The sequence below is a fragment of the Columba livia genome, chromosome 4 (genome assembly GCF_036013475.1).
Source record: "Columba livia isolate bColLiv1 breed racing homer chromosome 4, bColLiv1.pat.W.v2, whole genome shotgun sequence".
NCBI lineage: Eukaryota > Metazoa > Chordata > Aves > Columbiformes > Columbidae > Columba > Columba livia.
In genome coordinates, this window is record NC_088605.1 from 72,706,442 (window position 1) to 72,728,984 (window position 22,543).

At 39.4% G+C, this 22,543-nt stretch overlaps 1 protein-coding gene across 1 annotated transcript in view; it reads left to right on the forward strand.

Moving 5' to 3' along the window:
* Positions 1 to 17,341, forward strand: part of PPA2 (inorganic pyrophosphatase 2) — a 34,140-nt gene extending 16,799 nt beyond the window's left edge. The window contains exons 7-12 of the mRNA XM_065062815.1: positions 792 to 918; positions 8,583 to 8,710; positions 10,453 to 10,538; positions 11,657 to 11,726; positions 16,097 to 16,136; positions 17,163 to 17,341. Of these exons, the coding sequence (XP_064918887.1) occupies positions 792 to 918; positions 8,583 to 8,710; positions 10,453 to 10,538; positions 11,657 to 11,726; positions 16,097 to 16,136; positions 17,163 to 17,191 (480 nt within the window). The 3' untranslated portion in view covers positions 17,192 to 17,341. The remainder of the gene's footprint in view (positions 1 to 791; positions 919 to 8,582; positions 8,711 to 10,452; positions 10,539 to 11,656; positions 11,727 to 16,096; positions 16,137 to 17,162) is intronic.
* Positions 17,342 to 22,543: the final 5,202 nt, after the last annotated feature.

The window sequence follows — 22,543 nt, forward strand, 5'->3', positions numbered from 1 at the left end:
GCAGAGTTATGAGATCCAGAGTGTGTGAATGAAAAAGAGCTGCAGAAAATATCATTAGCAGGTATAGCAGAAAGGTTTAGCTCACTGAAATAAAATTCTGTGTATCTGGAGGAAGCAAAGAATGCAGCAGTCCTCTGTGGTATCACAGAAAGACAGGGTTAAGAAACAGATGAGTTTGGAAGAGAGATCTCTTGGGTTATTTTAAGTAAGGGGAAACAACTGATGACCTCAATGAAGGTGTCTTTATTTGAGGAAAGGAGCCTAAAGCTGAATTTGAAGGGATCCAGAAAGAGTTATAGAGGGAGTATTAGCTGGTTCCCAAGAAAATGCAAAAAAGAATTGTGTTGATATTTCTGGGGAAGGGATGTGTGTTTATATGTGTATATTGGAGTCTAGAGAAGGGAACAGCAAGAGATAGATTAAGATCAAGAGTTGAGAGAGTAGAGAGTCAAGGGGCAGGAAGGATTTAAATGAGTATGAGATACTTTTGACTTGCAGTTTGGGGTGAAGATCAAGAAGGTGTGGGAGAAAGAGGGTAGAAGAGAATGAAAAATTTTCTAGCTTGTGTTGCCTCCTTAAATAAATGCTGACTGGAGAATTGAGGGTTGAAGAATAGCAATGGTGGGACAAAGACTAGTAATGTTAAATAGATATGTATTGAGTTTACAGGTCTGTCTTATGATTCTGTTAGCTGTTTGTCAAAAATGTAGTAAAATTATTTTGTCTTTACAGTAGAAGGGAACTTCTATGTAGTATCTTCCAAATCCTTGTGACATTATGTTCTGTTTCAGATTCGTTCTTCTGGTGAGATTGTTCAGGTGAAAGTCTTGGGTGTTTTAGCCCTCGTTGATGAAGGAGAGACCGATTGGAAGATAATTGCTATCAGTGTGGATGACCCAGAAGCGCAGAAAATCCACGGCAAGTGTTTTTATCTTAATGCAGGTTATGTCAGCAACTTGCACAGTAGAATGGTACCAGAGTTTAGGCTACCCAGAACAAGAAGAGGCAGGCAGTGGTAAGGCAGGACTTTTTTGTTGTTGTTTAAATCAAGTGCTTCCTTCAAGGAGGGCATATGTGCTTTGACATTAAGCATTTCAAAAGGTTCAGTTGGATTTTCAAGAGGACCCATCATGCAGAAAGTCTTTTGGCTTCTGAAACACAACTGCCTCAGTGACCTCTTAAAATCACAGGCTTATCTCCTATGTAGTAGCACATGTTTACCCACCAAAGTTTATGTAGCACACTGCTATTTTACTTGTTGAAAGTGTTTGTTCCTTTTATATTTGCAGGCATTGTGTTACATTTTGAAAAGGGCTGTACATTTCCAGTGTTTTGTCACTTAAAACTGGATTACGTCCAGGGTTTGTTGCCTAATATGAGTGATCAGGTGTCACCTTTTAGCTTGAAAATTCACCAAGTAAACTGCTAATGCAGCTCACCCTAATGTCAGCCTTGATGATGACTAGCTGTGCAGGGGAAAATATCCTGTCCAGACTTGTCCTTCTTGTGAGCATTCTTCTGGTATCTGAATGGAATTCCAGTACTAAAATGTCTCTGTGTGAATAGTATGTGAGGTGTAATTCTGCTTGCAGACTGTTTGTTAAGAAGATGGTACAGATGTGTTTAATCTGCAGGGAGTTAGGTTTTTACAGCATGGGTAATGTGCAGCTTTTCTCTTGATAAATAGGGGTTCACTTCTTCAAAAGCAATGTTACTGGGAATCATGAGAATTAAGTGAGAAGGTTTGTCTAAAACATAGTGATTGTTACGAGACCAAAGACTGTACATACCATCAGGTATGTATGACCAAAGCCTCCTGTTTGTTGGTAGGGAGCACCAAGTTACAGAGTGGCATTTCTGTAGGAATAGGGCTATCCAGTAGCTTTTTAAGGAATTGTTTCTTGGCCATTGAGGCTTTTTCCTGGTTTCTGAATGTAAAGTAAGTATATCACTGGACTGGCCCTTCATTCTGAGTTTTCTTACAGATGGCTTTCACATGGAGAATACTTGGCTTGTGGGGAAAGAAGGGGAGAAGAGGAAATGAGGAAAAAGAAACTCTTGGGTTGATGCTGATTGAAATCATTGGGCAGATGAATTACTACATAGTGTTTATGACTCTCTAACTACTTTGACAGTTAGAGACTAAGAAGTTCAGCTTAAAGAAATAGTAAGTAATAGTCTGCTGTTAATGTTAGTATCAATTTAAACCTTTCTGTAATGTGCAGTGATATATGAAATGAGTGTCAGTAGTTAAAAGACAAGTAATAAGCACTTTAATTCTATACACTGTTCTGTTTAACTCTTACCTTTTTTCCATAGCAATTTCTGAAAGTTTAATCAGAAAAGTAGATGAGAGAATTAAAAAGAAGTCCACTAAGTAGGGATAAAACGGAAATAGTTATGCCACTGGGTTAAATAACTCTATTTGAAAGCCCTCTGGGTTTTTGTTGTTGTTTGTTTGGTGTTTCGGTTTGTGGGTGGGTGGGTGGGTGGTTGTTTGGTTTTTTAGGTAATGACTGTTACAACTTTTGGGAGGGTAGCAAGAGTTTTAGTCTTGTTTAAAAAAGGAAAAAAGCCCTGCAAACCCTTGCATGTAGTTGATTTCTGTGTGTATCTTATCAGAGAATAGGTGTAAAACTTAAGGAAGAGAACTGTCCTTCTGAGGTTTGGAGAAGTGCGGAAGTATTTATCCAGTTTAATATGTTTTCCCTTTGGGATGGGAGTTGCAGTCCAGGATTTACAAAAGGAAAGAAAAAGGAAGAAAAACAAAACCCCCATCTGCTTTCGTAAAACATGACTAGCTTGCAGTGTTTAACAGCAATCCTTCTTCAGTCGGAAAACAAACAAATCTGTTGGAGTAGGCAGTACAATATGTCCTTTTATACTTGCTTCTCCCCCTTCCCCAAAATGTTAATTATTTCAGCATAAATGGATAGCAGCTACAGATAAAACTGGTATTTCCTGCAATAATTGACATGCTGCTGTGTTATGGTGGTGGCCTCCTAGGGAAAGATGAGGTGAAGTGTTGCCTTCTAAGTCTGTCCAGCCATTTCTGTATCATTTCCTGAACATTTCGAATTGGACTGAGAATCATCACATTTGCTTTCAGCTCAGTGTGTGCACAGGCCCCAGTGAACATTTGGAAAAGATAATTCCGAGACAGCAGAGTGGTGATTACTTGCAAACCCCATCCTGAGCCCACGCAGTATGTTAACTCCTCTTGATGCTCTAAGCACACCCCAGGTACTCTGTATATTTTTCTTCTGGGATTGTGATCGTTCTCATAAGTGCAATTGATTTTTCTGAGACTTCACAGAACTTAAAACTGAGCAGTCCCAATTTCTGAACAGTTCTCATTGTTTATTCATGGCACTCCACTGTACTGTGTCCTGCAGGCATTTATTGATAAATACTGGTTTAAATTGGAAACCCTGCCTAGAACTCTCTCTCACACAGAGCAATGAGAAACTCCAGTTTATAGTGACAATACCCTGGAATGATAAGCAATGCTTAGCACCTATTCAAGTGGGAACTGTGTCATCAATGGGAATAGCAGGGGTTTAGTGTCTTTTTGGACTGACTTTGGAAGGTAATGTGTTTGAAATTTTAGCACTTAATACTGGTGGGCCTGGGGACAATCCCACTCCAAATACAAGCTGTATGTCAGACGCAGGTATTTGTATGAGAAAGTTTCTTTTAGATTAAAACCGGACACCCTCAGATTTACCTATTTCAGTAAGATCTGTCTTTGTGGCTTACCTGAAAACCGCTGTGTTGTCTTTCTGCTCAGGCACTTGCTAGGGCAGATGGCCATTAGCGGGCCAGCAAAGCAACTTCAGACCAAGCAAGTCTGGGAAGTAGCCTAAAAGTTCCCTCTACACCAAAATGCTGAATCTTGGTGATATATTAATAATAGACCTGGCTGATTTGTTGTTGTTATTGTTCCTTTTTGTTTGCTTTTTTGTAAAAAAAACTGGCCAGGAGAAGCAGCAAGTTCTTGGAGTGGAAAAGCCGCATGTCTATCTCAAACTTTGGATTGTATTAAAAACATTGGAATACACATATGTATCTAATGCGCTTGACAAGGTTAGACTCAGGAAGGATGAGTGATATTTTTGTGCTGTAATTTGGTCTAAATGTATACAGCATCTTTATGTTGGGCAAGAGGTTTTGAAAATCACTGGCAGTTGAATCAGAAAGCACGTTTAAAGCAGCTTATGAAAAGTCTGACTCTCAAAAGGTCATCTTACCTTCCCTTAGCAAATTGGAGAAATCATGAATGCTCGATGGTGTTTTGGAGGTGATTTACTGGCCTGGAATCTTAGCAGCCCTTTTTTGCCATTGCTCACTGGAAAGATGCCTGGGTATATTCAACAGCAGCTGGTGATTTCCACTGGTCTTGTTGCACTACCATTTGCTGGCCCTGGTAGAGTTAACTGTGGTGTGTTGTCATTCTTCCTTTCCAATGTGCAACTCAAGATGGGCCTTTTGAGTTAAGTGATCAAACCCTACATAGCAAAAACAAAGCATATTGCATGCTTTCTACCATATATTGTTATAGATCCTTGCATGTGAGTGTATTTATATGCAGAGCAGCAGCAGAGGCCCTGAAAACCTTTATTGTGGATTTGTGTAAGCATTCAATATAAAGAAATTAATTATCTGTACCAAGGCTCCCCTCCTACCCCCTCACACCATGCTGCACAAAATACACCAAATGCCTTTATATGGAATGTAGCTGCTGCTTCCTGTAAATGTTTATAAGATGTTATTAAAAACATATGTCCTCTCTTCCCACAGACCTTGTTTAGAAAGCTTGCTGCAAGCATGTTGTTTTAGCTTTGCTTGCAAGAAGCAGCATCTGTTGTACTAAAAATGGTAGTTTTGTACAAATGCCTTTGTTGCTCTCTTTTGTAAAGCCAGATAGAACTGGGATCTGCGTTTGCATTGGCTCAGTCCTTTGACAGAGAGCTAGCAGCAGTTGTTTGTGCCAACCTCTAGAGATTTTCAGTGATTAGCCATCTCTTTTTAACCCTTGGTGCTTTAGTGACCAGAAACATGGCACCTATGGTTGTATGTAGACAATGTAAAGAAATTACTGCCTGGAGCCCAGTGAGTACATGCTGATAATGTAACTGCAGGAGCCTGATGTTTCTCCTCTGTCATTCTGAGCAGGTCTTGCTTGTGGAGATGAAACTGTGTTAGATCAGGTAGATGCTTGCTACTCCTGTCCTTGCTCAGCCCCTTTTGACCTCAGCGCAAGTACATAGCTCTAAGGGAAGGTAAGCAGCCTGGATCAGAAAGAAGTGTCTTAACAGTGTCTGCTGTGGAAAAGACACCTAAGTGTTTTCTTTTTTAGTTATAATATGCAGCTAGCTTCTATAGATATTAGTCCAGTAAATCACTACTGCTTATTGTGATCCTTTCTTTTCTTTTTCTTTGCCTGCTCTTCAGTCTTCTTACTATGTTTTTCTCCTTCTCACCCTGATATCCCAAAGATGCTGTTTTGGATTTCAGAGTGGAGGACGAGCTGTCTTTCAAGCTTTTCTATGGTGCCTTTTAATGAACTGAAGAGGTAGCTGTTGAGTGATGTGAGAGCTGCTGTTTTCCTTGTATTTTGTGCTAAGTGCTGACTCCACAGCAACTGGATAATTTTTTTTTTTTTTTTTTTATTGCGTTGTTTCTCATTTTCCTGCTGCTTGTGACCAAATCCCACTGTAGTACACATGTTTTGGTTGCCGCCTTCTTTTTTTCCAACCATTTGAGCTTCATTTGGTGTCCAGTAGCTGTCCTTCATACTAAAGAATAGTGAAGTGAAGCATGGAGATGGTGAATAACTTGCAGAGAACCAAGAAAATGAAAGCAACCCCTTCTTAAGTCCTCAAAACCAGAATATACAGCGGGCAGTACTTTAGAGGCCATAAAGTGCTGTTAGCCTGATTCTCCAGAGCCGTTTTACCTAGGCAAGGTATGTTCTAGTAGAGAGTGTGAAATTCGGAGAGATGATGCTGTCTGTGAAGATGGTCATTCCTATCTTAAGGAGGTAAGGAAAGCCTGCCCCAAATCCTATTCTAGTATTTGATTTCTTTAAAGAACAGAGTCTTTAGATAGGAAACACAGATGGGGAAGGGCCCAAGCGTCAGTCAGTAGACAACAAAGCAGTTTTGATGAACAGTTTTTATGGGAATAGAAGGCAAATAACCAAGTAGGACAAATGGAGAAGTAGAGTGAGAAGAGAAGATTTTTGGAACAGGAACCAGAAAAAAGGAGCAGTGGTCTGAGAAAGTATGCTTGAATTTAAACAGTGTCTGGAGATAGAGACCTGTAGTTCATGTGCTGCTTGAAAGTGAGGAGATTGCTTCAGCAGTCTGGTTTGCTTTACAGACTTGAGGAGATACTGTTTTTTAAACAACTACTGGAAATTGTGAGTTCAAACCTCACAAGAGGAGGAGATGACAGGGGCTCAAGATGGGAGGAGGGTTGTTCCCTTGCTTGTCGAGAACAGGATGATACACTGGAGCCCTGAAACTGATTTGAATTGGAGTTGCATTTTTATTAGTGTCCAGATGAAGCATCATGCCCCTACCAAGACCCCAGCCTTTTCTAAATCATTCCTTCTTGGCTGATCTCACCCCTCACCCCAGTGAAAGGCTTCTTGTACTCTTAAACATGTATTCCAGCTAGAAGACTTGCCTCTAGTGCAGCCTTATGTGCCCTTGTTTTTTTCTGGGATTCTGTCAACAAAACTCCCTAATCTTTTACGGGCAGATGGCCAGCAGCCAAGTTCAAAATGTGTTTTACTCCAAGTCCATAAACACGTAGCCCCATTAAGTGCATGCAGAAGCAAAAATTTACATAGGGTTCTTCAAAGTTTAATGTTCTATTCTTTGGGTAGTGTGTGATCCAGTGGAATTTGGGAGTGGCATCTATCAGATGCCTGTGAACACTCAGCGTATCTTCTCACGCAGATTTGGTCTCACAGTTCAGTCCACACGTCCTCTCTCTTGGTGGTCTGCAGATAATTGTATGGTCTGTAGCACAAGGCTTTTCCCCTTCTCTTACTGTTCTCTTTAGAAATACTTGAATGTGTCTGTTCAGGTTCACAGCCTAGATTTTACAAAGGCATTTAGGCACTTGAAGATGGAAAGCACATGACCAGGTGTCAATTCTGTGGACTAAGCAGCTCTGAAAATCTGCTTTATAGGACTGGATAGACAGAATAGTATCCATCAGGAATCGCTGCCAACTAGGAGAGGTCAATGAGTGGGGCTTATCTATGGGAGAAGAGAGTGAAGTAGCCAAGCAGTATGGAGAGTGAGAGAGAGAGCAAGAGACAGGATGAGATGCCAGGGAATCAGGATAGGAGAAATGAGCTAGTGACTTACAAACACTAGAGAAACAGAATAACACCATGGAAGGTGGCCTGGGCAGAGTGAGGTTATGAAATAGCCAAAAGACTGCATGCAAAACACAGCAAAAAAAAGTCAACTCTTACTTTAATCAGAAGTGTCTGCAGGAGGGAAATAGATGGAAAGAGAAGCATCACACCAGCTACAAAAAGTACTTGGCTTCCAGAAAGGACAAAATCCTTTATTGTGTCAAAATCAATTAAAATTGTATTGAAGGCACATCCTTGTAAACATATAGCCAGAGAGTTAATTTGCCAAGGGGCTAATAGGGCCACCTCATTGCGAGTGATAGGAGTGATATTGGTCTCACAGGACACCCGGTAAATTTTAACATGCACATCAGAAGTAAACGTTTAAGATCATGAACTGCATATATCCTATAGCAGTACAGCCCTTGAGCAAAATTTGTGTATGACTGTGTGATTTCTCTGTACCCACTGGGGCAATGTTCATCGCTGCCTTCCGGGGGTGTCCTGCAAACGACGTGCATTCCTCTTTGCGTCCTGTTCTGTCTTTGCACAGTAGGATTGCAGAGGTAAAGGTACAACTGGCTTATCACTGTGAGTATGCAGATATCACAGGGTAATCAGTAGAGTTAGTGTGTAGTGCCCCTGGCACATGTCTGTCTTGCATCTAAAGGGTTCAATTTGGAAGTAATATGAACAAAGGGATGCCTTTACTGTAACTTTGAGAAGCCAAGCCTATATTTTGTTTTGAGGTGCTGGTTTTAAAATCCATATGTTAAAATTGTTACTACTAGCTATTCTTTCATTATCAAAAAATGCCTGTAGTCGCAGCAGTTGCTCAGGAAAAAAATACCTCACTGAATAATCCTAAGTGTTGCAAGAGGTACCTACTGAGATGAAAGCCTATAAATGTGGAGTTTTCTTCCTCTCCTGTCACAAGTGTGGTCCTTTTATTCATTGTCCCTTTGGGTCTTAATTAACGAAGAGCGGGAGGCAACTGGTTTACCTGTTTAGTGTGGTTGGGAAATCATAAGGTATCAACTATGGGCAACTAATGTAATGAAGTGAAGTTCCCCAATGACTTTGAAAGTGCTCAGTGAAATCAAATTCCTTGCAGATCCTTGACGAGACTTTGAAAAATGAATGTTACAAAAACTGTGAGTAAAAAATCACTGGTCCTTTTCTCTCTTTTTTGTTTAACCTACAGATATTGATGATGTTAAGAAGTACAAACCAGGTTACCTTGAGGCTACGGTTGACTGGTTCCGATTGTATAAAGTCCCTGATGGTAAACCAGAAAACCAATTTGCTTTTAACGGAGAATTTAAAGACAAGGTAATGATAATCCAAAATTAAAGATGTACTTTCTGTCATCTGGAATTGTAAAGGACGATGTTTAAAAAGAAGAATTTTATATGAGGGGTATTTGAATACAATTTATTAGGCTAGCAATAAATAATGTTTGTTGTCTTCCTTTTCATTCAGGCAAAAACTCATAGGTTATTAAAGGAAGTCTGCAAAAAAACCCATTCAGTCCTAATCCTGGTGAGGTCTACACATGCATCTATGTTTGTAGGTTTCTTTTTCCAAAGCATTTTCATTCTCTGTCAGAGGAATGAACAGATTGTCTTTTCAGTTATTTTTTCAGTCTTGATTGATAAATTCTCCTGACATTTTCTTAGGGCTCTGCAGTTTAAGACAGTCAGTAGGATGCAGATTTTTTTGTATTTGGTGTTTGCTCAGGGTGTACTTTTTCCCAGTAATTCTGTGTAAAAGCATGTGAGCTGTTTTGGGCTTGAAGGCTGAAAAAATGGGGTTTCAAGCCATCTTCAGTAAAAATGGCCAGTGTTTGAAAGGAAAGTGGACCTGGGAATAGACCTTGCTGAAGAAAATAGCTGGATTTTTCCAGAGGAAATTGGGTGTGATTTGGGTAGAAGTGCTTTGTATTGCACACTCTCTGTAAACTACTTTTGGCGAAGAATCACAGGTTCCTAATGAATGATGTCCATGTGTCAGCTAGCTCAGCCTTTGCTGTGTGCTGTCAAAGTTCTAAAATACCTTCTATCCAGCACAGATAACTTTACATGTTTTGTCTGGTTAAAGAGATGCCCTGACTCCCTTCTGCACTAAAGCTGTCTTTTAAATCAATCAAATGTAGAGCTGTTAAGGTTTGATAACCTGATATCTCCCCTGTTCTCCCAGGAATTGCTCTGAGAGGTATTTCCTGCTCTGTAAAGCAGTGTTGTGCTGTATGGACAGTTTAACAGGGTGTATCCCTGTCAGGCCATTGGAGTTTGGGCTTGAGGCATTAAATGTCCTGAGGTAGCTGCTTTGGACCCCTTGAATGATTCTCAGCATTTCTAGAGACCCAGGATGTGGGGAGGCGGCCGTGGCTTCGCTCCAGCAGCTCTGGTGAAGTTCACAATGTTCCAGTGGCATTTTGCCAAGTCGCTCCTTGTTAGGAAATGTGAAAGTTGTGTTGACAGCTTTTTGCAAACCAGCCTAGATATCATCATCTGGACACTGAGGGATTCTTTTACTTTATTTTTTTGAGGCTTTTTCCTACCCACCCCCAATATTACTTTTGTTTTTGAACAAACTGTTAAACAGCTGACATGTTACATCGTTGCAAATGCTTAAGGGTATGATTGGGCAATTAATGAAGTAAATGCAAATTTTGCCACTAGAGGGGAAACCTGAACTCTGACCCTGATGTGCACGTGTAACAGAGGAGTCATAGTTCACACACTTTGTCCCATTTAGGACCTGGTGCAGTTTTCTACAGCTGTAGGTGTCTGCTTAACATCTAGTGCTGATTTAACTTTTTTGTGCAGCGTTTGTATTTTCTGGCTGCGGACTGAGGGAAAGTTCTGAATGTGCTGCCGGTGTATTTGACAGATAGTGAAGTTTGTTTCTTTTCATAAAAAGGGTGTTATATTTTCCAGAAATCTAATGAGGCCTCAAAGGAGGCCACTTAAAATAACACATGAAACAGTATGTTTTAATAAACCAGTTCTGTGGCCTTTTTCTGCATAATAACATTTTAAATAATAAAACTTTTCCTTAATGTAAACTAGGATTTTGCTCTTGAAATTATTAAATCCACCCACGAGTACTGGAAGGCTTTGCTTCATAAAAAAGCTGATGGAGGTACCATTCAGTGGTAAGTATTCAGTCATGTCTTTTCCTCTTTGTATTTTGCTAGTACCGGAGGTATTTAACATGTGGCAGCTGTGCATGAAACCCTTAGATTTTCTTAGCTTGAGATGACAGGAATGCTCATGATGTTGATGGATAATTAATTTCTGCCTGATGCTCTCCAAGGGCTGTAGATTGCCATTAGCTAAACCAGAGGGTAAAAGCTGTGGGGGAGGCTGTGCTTAGATAGTCACTGTCATCTTCTGCTTTATGGGGAAAATGTGGCTTTCTCTCCATCTTGAGAGATTGAGCAGCTTAGCGGTTGTACACTTTGATAGTTGTACTTTAGCATGGCAAGAATACTGTAGGATAATATTCAGATGTTGTTCTTGATCATATCAGAGGCACTTTGAGCTTCATATTGACAATATTTAAAAAAATAACTAAAATTGCAGTCTTGCTTTGAGGAATGGAACTTCTTACTGGGCACTGTGTAAGACCTTAAAAACTCATCACCAAACTCACTTTTGGTGTGAAAGGACATACATTCATAGGGAACATTTCTGCAAAGTATTTGGTTTCAGAGTTTGAGTGCTCTCTGGAAACAGTACAGGTATCTGCTGCTTGATGTAGGAACAGAATTTCGACCTGTTTTTCCCTCTTTCTTACTAGATACTGCAGGCAGGGTACTGCAAACCAGGGGTGACCTACTGCAGAATCAGGCCGTCCTTCAAGGCACAAGGGACCGGGGGATATTCACCCCAGCTGTGCTGGCCGTCTGGGTGTTCTTCAGCTGCCCCAGGAAGGGCCAGTTTATCCCTGACTTTTTGGGGGGGATTTAGTTTCTCAACTGTGGTCTGCTGAACTATATCCAGGTTAGCTGCCAGAAGCACTGAGTGTGAGCACTACTTGCGTTGATACAGAATGTGTAGCCTAAAAAGACCCTCAAAAGAAACAAAGAACACCCCTCCACAACCCCATTCCCTTCCAGCATTACTGGTTAGTTCTTTGTCTGACTTCCTTGTTTCTTTCAGATACACATTTCTGAGCGCTATGTGTGAAGATATTTTTTCTGTAGATGCTTAATTATGTGTGTCTTTTTTCCACTGATTGATAAAACATGTTTCTGATTTTGTTTTTCAGCACAAATGTTTTGGTGAGCAGCAGCCCGTTTTGTTGCAGTGAGGAGGATGCCCGATCGATTGTGCAGAAGGTAAGGATAATGTTTACTTTTCCCCCCCTTTTTTAAAAAAGTGATTAATAGGATGATTTGGAGCTCCAAAACTCAAATAAAGTAGTTAAACTGAAATGATCCGTAAACAAAAATTTAAGGCATGAAGTAGAAAGAAAAGTGCAAAGTTCATGGGGAAATGTAAGCGTTATTATTATAACCTTTCATTGCAGTGGTCCAGTTGTGCTCTCTGGCAGGTTCGTTACTGTTCTGGTGGGGTGGGTTTTTTGTGTTTGTTTTTTTCCTTGCCTTGCAGTGCTGTTTCTTCTGATCTTGAATGGCAAGATGGACTGCTATTTGTATCTAGCCTGCTGTCTCCCCTGTTGCCATGAGTTACCACCCAGTGTTAGAACTCATTGACTAGCTGACTGTAGTCCCTAATCACTAAAGGGATCCTTTGTTTGTCTACTTGCATAATTAAATGCATTGCTATAAGAGACAGGAGTGCTTTTTTGAATGTTTCTTAAAGAATGCCTGTCATATTCTGAAAATTAACATAAAATTAAAACATGCAGGTTTCCTGTTCAGGCGAGAGGAATGTCCTGCAGGTCTGAAGCTTTCATGTGCAAATGCTAGTGAAGGAGAATTTCTTCCGTTTTAAAATATGCTAGTTTGGATGCTGGAAATTAAGCAAAGTTACTAGGAATTACGTGGCAAAAAGCACCCTTAAGTTTCACTTTAAAAAATATATATATATACACCATGATTGAGCCTGCGACCACATGAGCGTGGCAGGTACTTTGCACATGTGGCTGGCTGCCCGGACAGCCACCGTTTTGTCCTGGTAGTCACAGTAATTATGCAAGTCTGGGTGTCAAAGAGATGCCATCGGCTGTCTGTGCAGTTAATATTCCAACAGCACTTCCTAGTAAGAATGTGCTGTCCTGGGTGGTGTTTTGTCACAAGCAAATAAGACTATCAGTTGCAAAGAAAATTTGGTTTAAATTGTAAAACAGTGTAAAACTTAACTGTTTTTCCTATTCAGGTCTCTTGCTTTCAGCAGTTCTTTAAAAATACCTTTATGGTTGCACTTGCAAATGTTCATTAATGGGACTGTATGTTTTAAATGAAAGAAAAACTCATTTTGGAATTCAAGTATATTTTTAGACATGTCAGTCACAGCTATAAGCAAATATTTAACCTTCTCTATACTTTCAAATTTACAATAACTTTTAATGAGTGTTTAAATGCAACTAAAATTTCAAGTTCAAACATATTTACAGGCTGACAAACCTGCAAAGGAATATTTCCTTCTGCATTCTGTGCTGTTTGAAGCATGTAAATAATTACCTGTTTTAATCAGAACTATCTGTTATTTTCTCTCTTGATAACAGATCTAAAATTTTCCTCTTTTTGGGGGGGTGGTTAGTAAAACCAATTCATAAAGTAGGTACCTTGTATCAAACTTAGTCTTTCTTATTGTGTGTGCATTTCTATGAAAAATTGTCACTTCTTGGCTTTTTTGTGCCTCACATTATTTTCTTGAAGTCGTACTGTTTTCGTGAAGTTGTTACCACAGACTCCTTTCCATCATTCTGTTTCGGTTCAGTCTACGTATCTTGTGTCTTTTAGGCTACTGTTTCTTGGTACTTTTCAGACAGGGAAAACATGCAATAGTCTTAAATACCATTCATACAATTACCAGTCTACGATAACTAAAAAAAAGGTAAAATGCTCTTCACATATGATTGGTGGACAGTCAAATTTTAAATATAAGCAGGGAGACTGACTTGCACATATTAAGCAGGTATCTTTTTGTCTAGTACACTACGCCACCCACTTCGGTTGTCAGGCATTCATCTCTTTCAAACTGAAGTGAAAATACGTGAGCGTTGGCTGCAGAATTTTAATGGCTGTGGTAATTTTAAATGAAAGCTGCCACTGTCTGGGGTTTGTTTGTTTGTGTTGTTTTGGTCTTTTTTTAAACTAAAAGCAGATACAGTTTCTTCTGATTTATGTCCATCTATTAACTTGTGGATGAAAAAGAAGAATGAAAGCTGAGGTGGAGATTTGCTTTGCAAATACAATGAGAAACATATTTCAGCTACTGCAAAATTTCAGAGTTGCTTATGCAATGAGAGCTGGTTCCCTACAATTCTGTTTTCTGGGTCACACTCCAATTACGGAATTTTTGAGTGAGTGATAATTAATCAGGTATATTGAGTTCTCAAAAAAACAAAACACAACACTCAATATTAGTATGAACACATTTTTATGGTGAGAGAAATATAACTATGAACCAAAAGGAAAGCAAACAAATCCTTACCAAATGCTTCCCAAATTGTGCACTAATCAGAATTTCATATAGATTTTGATTGGGTAGTTCCCAAGATATTCCCGTTGATTTCAGTAGGATTTATTGTGCTATTATTGACTTATCATTATTTTACAGATGTTGTACTAGAATGGCTTATCTCTAGGGAGTTTCCACTCCACCAAGTTGGGTTTTACACACTGGACATGTGTACTGTCATCTGTATTGGTGGCAAACTAGGAATGATTGTGTAGCTGGTGAAGTTGCCATGTCCAGTCAGTCTCTGTCTATGGGAACACACAGTGAACATTTGAACCAGCCAAAATTACTGCAGCCCCCTCCAACTACAGACCCAGCTGAGTTTTAACACTAAGGTGGTGAAAATGTCTAGTGTTCTCTAGCCTCTGAAAATTGTTTCATCTCTTTCTCAGGTCCAGCGTTAGTGTATGTTGGAAACTAAACCCAGGAGGGATAGAGCTTTGTAGCTGAATGTGTTACTGCTAAGATGTACAGTTTATTTCAGGCTTTTAAGTGTTGCCATCTGTAAAACTGCCCAGGACAGCCAAACCTTTGTTTAACATCAATCCTGAGAATTGCTTGCTCACTTGTTCTGTGAAGAAGCTGCTGAGGACTTTGCAAGTTGGAAAATGTCCAGGACAATCTATATATAGTTATTGTAGAGCAGCGTTTCTGAGACTTATCACATCATTGTTCACTTATAATACTGAAAAGTGAACTAGGAAAGCTTTGCTAGATAAGTTCTCTTTTGATAAAATGCAGAACGGTGTCTTACAGAAGAAAATATTTGCCTCTGAAGGTCCTTTCCAACCCAAACTATTCTATGATTCTAAGACCTGGATTACAATTGTTCTGTTGGCACATCCTTTCAGACCAGTCACATAACCAAACCCCTGTGCAGGTAAAGAGGGAATTTCGCAGCAGTGCTGCGCTGAGCTGGCTGTGTGTCTGCTGGCTCAGTTTGTCTGCCTGCACAGTACTGCAAAGGCTTCAGCAGCGTCTTCACGTGCAGGAACTTCCACCTGTTGGTGTGGATGACATGGGTGATCACTGCGTGTCTTTGTTCTCCTGCAGCTTCAAACAGCTGCAAACCCTGCTTTGGACAGTTCTTTTTTGCATGGCTCACCTAAGTGGTTACTCCTGGGGTTTTCTGCTTGGGTAGGCTTGGTTTGGGTGGGTTTGTGTCATGGCAAAGGCCAGCATCCACATGGTTTTTTGCACTTGATTTGTGTGTGCAGGTGAGCGTGGCGGGATTCCCCGTGCTTCAGGTGCTCTCTGCTGCTTTTCCATCCCTTATGGCAGTTGGAAAACTTGTCTGTTTATAAGCTGATGGAAGGGCAGTGGAGGATTTTTGCTATGCAAGTAACCAGCATCCTCGCCATAAGGCGGGTTGCTTCCTGCTGCTGTTAGAACTGGCTTTAATTTTGCCTTTTAAGTAATAGAACAAGGTGTGCTGTGTAATACTGTGATTGAATAGTGGTGTATCCATCTTTGAAATGGACCCAGACTTACAGACCTGCATTTTAAAACTATTTGTCACTTTCCACAGAACTCAATCCTACGCTGTCAAAATGTGATTGTAAAATATTTTAATTAGACATATATTTAAAAACGTTTGCATATATGCAATGTAAATTGTGTGTGTTTATATATATTCACATGCGTACCTTTATACTGAAACGTGTAGTAATGTAAAGGGAAAGGCATTTTTACTCTATAGTGTGTAAACAGCAAATCCTGTTATCCTCAAAGACAATACAGTAGGAAGATTTCCTTTACATTAGGTAAGGTGTTAATCTATCACTCATTATTAATGTGCTTGTTTTGTCATTTATGAGCAAGCAGGAAACTTGTATAGAAGTTAAAGGAGGTGGAGAAAGGAAAAATAAAAAGGAAAGTCTGTAAAGTAGAGCATTTTCCTGTGGGGGCAACAGAAGTTCTGTTTTTAGTAATATCTCTTGACTTCAGCAATTAAATATAACAGCTTTAAGTTTGGGTGTTATGTCTGAAACTTTAAATGTTGATATGTTGGGGATTTTTTTGTTGATGTTTGTTGTTCTGCCTTGTTTTGGTTTTTTAGGCACCAGTGCCTGTGCCTGGAGATTCTGTTTCCCCACAAGGTAAGTTTTTCCCCAAACACCATGTGATTTCTTTAATATTTTGCTTTAAAAATTGACATAAAAACGGCTGTATTAGAAAAAGGTGTTTTTGTGCATGTGAGAATGATAATAGTTACATTCTATCAGATTGCAAAGCCAGTCTGATGTTAAATAGAACATGGGCAGAAAATCATGGATGGTTTGGGGGGGGAAATTACTTTTGAGTATGAGTGGCAGTGTAGTCCACATAAAAAGATAAGACTAAACTTTTCTTTCACTGATCGTGAAGGCCAAATGCATGACATTTATCCTTTTTAAAAGAGATAGGTTACTTTGCCTTAGTTTTTGTCATTCTTCACAGTAGCTAACTAATCAAACAGCCCCTTTTCTGAAGTGACATACCCATACTTAATTTTCAAGTGCAAGTTCTAAAGATAAAATTCTCTTTCACTGTTGAGACTGTTTTTCATGTTAACAGAACATGTGTTTTTTGTCAAGAAATAAGAATGCATCCTACATTTTTATTTTTGTTAACTATTTAAAAAAAAGATCTTTTTCTGCTGGCTATAACTATAGAGAAGACATCTGTACACTTTTTTGGTGGAGGGAGTTACAGAAACACTAAGAAAAACCTAATCGTGAGTCGAGTTCCAGATTGTTTGCAAAGTAACATCTGTGTAGTCTGTGTCATGGGAAAGCAAGTTGCATTCCATTTGCCTTTATATAGCATGCCAATAAATAGCATTTATTTACTGAAGTATTACATCTAAGACCTCTGACAGACAACTGAACATAATCTGCCTGATCTTTGATGTTTTCCAGGGATGGTCACGTCACTGTTGTAACTTGTTGCAGGATTGTTTCAGCCAGACTGTTAAAGTGAACAGATATTATTTTGAGGCTGTGCTTTATGTAGGCTGGGGATAGGACTCAGACGTATTATTGTGGGAGACAACTGAAAGGGCACAATGTTTCTTTTTCAAGTGTTTGTGTCTGGTTAGTTGTAGAGAACTAATGTCATTCTTGATGTATATTTTTTTGTTTTAGTTGATTCCTGGTACTTTTTTCCCAAGTGATCGTCAAAGTGTTCTGAAGCTGCATCATCAAATCTTAAAGTCATCCCTTTTTGAAGACAGGCAAGGACTGTAATTGTTGTGTTCCTGTTGAAACAACTTTTCAACTTGTGTAAACCTTCCCTCATGTAAATAAACACTGCCGTTATAAAATGAATGTTTCCATGTCTTTCTTTGTGCAGGGTGGAGCGGAGGGAAGAAGACTTGCTTGCTTGTTTGTTTCTGAATCTCAGAACTCCAGAATTGCTCTTAGCCACTCATGAAGCATAGTATCAAATGAGATGGGAGATAAGGTATCTTCAACCTTGTTCTCCGGATTTTTGAATAATCCAGCCATCAGGTGCATAGAATACTGTTTGAATTTGTATTTTAGGGCTTGTCAGGCCACTGTGACTGTAATCCTTTTCAAGTAGACAATAACCTTTATACAATAGGTTGAGTAGTTTACCATGTTCTTTAATATGACTGTGCACTGTTTCCCGAGTTGTATTCACTTTTGTGCCCAGTTTTCCTTGCGTGCTTCATAGTTATGAGCAGAACATACTTGCTCTAAAGAAAACAAACACGACTTCACTCTAAAGAGTAATTCAACTAGGAAGGGCTAAGGCCATAACAATTGAAGTAAGGATGCACGTGTGCACTCTGCACCACATCCTGTTGTGGTAACTTGTGTGATCCATCACACAGGCAGGACTTTCCTTATGGAAAGCTTCCATTTTTAGAACTGTGTGTGCCTGAAGGCTTTTGATAGTTCCTTGTTCAGTGCGACAAGATGAATAAAATGTATAGAACGGAGATTTGTGCTTGGATGGAAAAAATATTTGCCACTTTTTCTACTGCAGGATTATATCTGACCTGTCTGCACCCACAGTGTTCATTAAAAACAAAACCCAAAAAACAGCTGTTGAGTAAGAACAGAGGAAATGATAATATAGACAGATGGCTTTATCGAGCTTGTTACTAACACCAAAGGTGAGCATTGTCTGCTTTGTACGATGACTGAAACAAAAGGTTAATATTGCTGACACATGATAGAAATGGAAAGAACTGAAAAAGCTGGGCTGTGGCTTGCCGTAGAGGACTAACTTTTCCTTACAAGAGTAAGTCATAAGTAAGAAAGCTTTTGACTTTCACAATGTTTCTTTGATTTTAGGAGATAATTTTCCTGATTTAGAGACTCTCTAGAATGTTGGCCAGTGCATAAGCAGCAGTCACTTGGGAAATCTCAGTTGGGGCCTCAGCATTTACAAGTAAATGGAGTTCTCCCATCTGCATAGAGTTTTGAATTGTTTTATACACAGAAAAATGCAGCGTAAACCTCAGATATTTGTTTTTTTTAGCTAAAAGATACATTAAGTCCAACCTACATTTATAGTACTGATTTTCTACACTTCAGAGTTGTAAGTACATGTAGCGTTACACCTAGAGGTATATAATAGCTTTTTTTTAATAAAGTAAATGCTTTCCTAGTGTCTTGGGTCCATGTGCAGCCTCTGAGTATGAGATTACTCTGGTTTGAGGTGAGCTCTTGCACAGTGCAGAATAGCTGCTGGATTTGCCTGTTTGGTGGTATATCTAGGATGCTTACTGTTCTGTAAAGTGCTGAAGGCCACTGTGTAAAATCAAATTATCTTCCTCATATAGTGGTCATCGCTGTCCTTTTTTTCTTTTGAGACATAGAATGATAGCATCTACCCATATGAAAAAATAAGTACCCATGCTGAACTATCAAGAATAGATAGCAGTTACTTCATTTTTACTTCAAATCATTTTAGTAGTGTTTTTTCATTTATAACTGTGTTGATAGCATGTGGTTAGGAATTCAGAAAGAGAAAGAAGTTTCTAGATCAGATTAGACCTTGTGCTGGAAAATAACAGATAGTACTTGGGAAACCTGAAAGTTGAAGTGGTCAGAAAACGCCCAATACTTGCATAATTTGAAAATGGTAAAATATTTCTTAGATATAGAGTATATAAACAGCTGACCTTCTTTGGGCTCCTTTCAACAGGTGTTTATGTACATTTTCTAGAGGTTTTTCCCAAGTGGGACAAAAAGATGTAACATCATGTGTAACCTTGCTACTAAAATGTACTGAATGCTACTGACATGTAGTGTAATGAAATACCCATGGAGAGAATGTCTGCTAATAAGAGGATTAGGCGGATGAGACAAGAGAAACTAGAATATGTTTTTCAGATCTTCTCAGGAAAAAACAGTCTGTGCAATAAACACATTTTTAATTTTATTTTGACTTTTTTTTGCAGGCTCGGTCTTCTGTTTGGCTGCATTTATATGCCTATATTGTGTTTAAAATTGGTTTCATTGTAGTGGGAAGCTTAGCGTAGCAGTATTCACTTCTCAGTAGTTCTATGAAAACAACTCTTTTGTATCTGATACTAATACCTCCTGGAAAGAAGTCTTGAAGGGGAAATAAGTTTGGGTTGTTTTTTTTTTTAGTTTTCCATAGGAAATAAATCATCTGAACTGTATTTTCTGTGTTCAATATATATCTTTCAAGGATAACTTTAACTTTGGATCTTGATTTCCTCTTTTTGTCTGTTTTGGAGAGAAAGGAGAGGTTGCTTCTCCCTGCCCCGCCCGCTATTGTGATAGTGAAGGTTCTTTTTACATATATAAATCATTAGCTGCTGCTTAAAATAGTACATATTACTGACATAGAGTCCATACTCTCGTCCCCCCAGTCAAAAATGGGGTTTGAATTTTACTTAGGTGGGAATAATGTTCATTATTCTTTAAAAGTGTGAAAATAAAAGGATTGTGAAAATAGTATGCGATTGTCACTGTCAGGATGTTATTTCATGCTGTTAGTAACAACAGACAGTCTCTGAGAACCCCCAAAAGAATAGAAAGTAATTCTGAAGTGTGTTTGGGAGAACTGTTCATAGAGGTTATGCAAGGAGAGTGCCTCACCATAACTTGCCTGGGGTTGCCGCTTATTTTAACACTTGAGAGCTGTGGTGTGAAGCAATCCTAATCTGACCAAACTATGATTTCATGCTTCTCTTTGCTTTTACTGGGATTGAGTCTTTTAATGGGTTGTAGCTCTTTTTTAGTCCAGTTAAAAGGCAAAACCAATATGAAGTCACTGGGTTCAAAATGGTTTGGGTGGTTTTTTTTCGTGAGTTTGTGGGTTGTTGCGGTTTTGTTTGTTAGTTTTCTGCCCTTGCTGTAAAGCTTAAGGTGATTTCTTACCAGGTTTGATAACCTGGGTTCCACCCCCTGAGGACAAGAGATCAGGGATTTACAGAAGCAGAGGTGAAAAAGTTAGCTGGAAGAATGGAGGTCAGATCTAGGAGGTTCAGGCAAATTAATATTAATTAATTACATTATTAATATTAATTAATTACAACCCATATTAATATTAGTATTAATTAATATTAAATAGCAGTGACTGAAATGCTTTAAAACAATTTTGCCTAAATACTGCAGCAATATTTATTGATGCTGATTTCACATGACTGGAGAGGTCAATAGGATGCATTTGCAAGGAAGAAGATGCTGTATCTACCACACAGAAGTTGGGATTGCTTCCCTGAGCTCCTGGAAGCCACGTACTACTTTTATCTTTGGTCTCTTGTGTGGGGGAATACAATGTAAAGCAGCAGTTATATTTATTGCTGAGTTGACTTTCTGGGTATTGTTTGGGTTGTGCAGCCACGACCTGGGCGCTCAGCAAACCTTGACTGTCTGATCCAGGCGCAGCCTTTGATGTCTTGCAGCTCCCTGTTCTGTGCAGAGGATGCTGGGTGTACACGGTGCTCTGCTGCTCCATCTACACATGGGGTCTAGAGGGTAGACCGAAAAAAGTCAAGCTCACTGCAGGAGGTTGTTGCTTTGTGGTTATTTGTTGGCTTTGGCTAATTCATTCACTCATTCCTAATTCTTGCGGCAGTAGCTTTTAAGAGCTATGGGCAGAATTCAGATACTGCTGCATGTTTTCTGTCATTTATCTGATGTTACAACTGAAAGTCTTACCACTGATTCAGTATGCTAAGTCAAACGTAAGATTTTTGTTGATGGGTTGGCCTACGGGAAGGATCAACAAAGGGTTTCCCTTTGTAAAATGCAGAAGTTAAAAAGAATTGCACTATTCTGGGCATGAAGATTATATCTTCTGTGCCAGAACACTGGTGCTCATTAGCTTTTTCCCTTGGAACATCCTCAAAGTTTTTAGATTCTTCACAGATGTCACGAAGTTCAATACTAACTTTTTTGTTTATTACCTTTGGAAGAATAATACTTGCATTATGTAGAGTTACAGCACACATGCAAAATGTTTGTGTTTGATTGTACTCCTTGTGATTTGCTTCTGCATATGCATGAATGCTTGCCTGGAAATTAAGGGGTTTCTTTCAGACCTGAAGATAGGGGTTTGTGTGCAGTGTTCCATGCTAGTGGATCACTGGATGGTCCTCTAAGCTTTTCTTGCGGGATGAAGAGAGTAAATGTAGTCACTGAAATAGCTGTGCTTCATAGCCATAATTAGCTTTATGCTCATTTATTGGTGCTTACATTAGGACAGGGATATTGGAGAGTTATGAAACTGGTTTATCAGTCTATCTTACTGCTGTCTGCTACTCTTATACCAGCTACAGGGGTTTTTCTAAAGCATCTTGTATTTCACATTTTAAATATGCTGAAGAGTGAACATCTAGCTGGTGTCAAAAGCCCTGGGTTGGAATACAAAAAATCAACTTCAAATTCTGCTTTTCCATAGTGTACCTTGTGGACTTGGACAGACCATGTAATCTTTATGTAACCTGTAAAATGGGTAGAAAGATTTCTTCTGTCAGTGGTCTGATTTCTACCAGAGACCTGACGCTTCCACAGTATTGAGAAGGGAACTCCTTCAGTGTTAAGGAAAACACAGGATGCATTCAGCTTTGTGTACAGTGAGAAGGTTGGCTATACTGCCAGGCTTTCTGAAGGACTTCAGATGGAGACTGATCTGCCCGAGGGTTGTCTGATGGCGTAATTATCTTAAGAGTGAAAAGAGCATCAATGGTAGTGAAAGTGCAAGGTGTAAATTGGCTCCTTTGTCCTTGTGAGTTGTGCAGGAGACTAGACTCAATTCTTAAGCAGGTCTTTAAGTGCCCTAATGACCTGTGCGTGGTGTTTTGGGAGCACAGAAAAGACAACTTCAAAGTGTAACTTGTGACCACCTGGGAGTTTTGAGCGTTTCAACTCTAAATCATAGAAGGCCTGAGAACAAAGCTGATTTAAGAGTCCAAGTGAAAATAACCTGCTAGTTCCTGCTATTCAGAAGACCTACTATGTGATAAAAAGTTGGGTTTGGCAGCCTGCTTTCCCTGGAGGTCTGGGAGCAGAGGGAA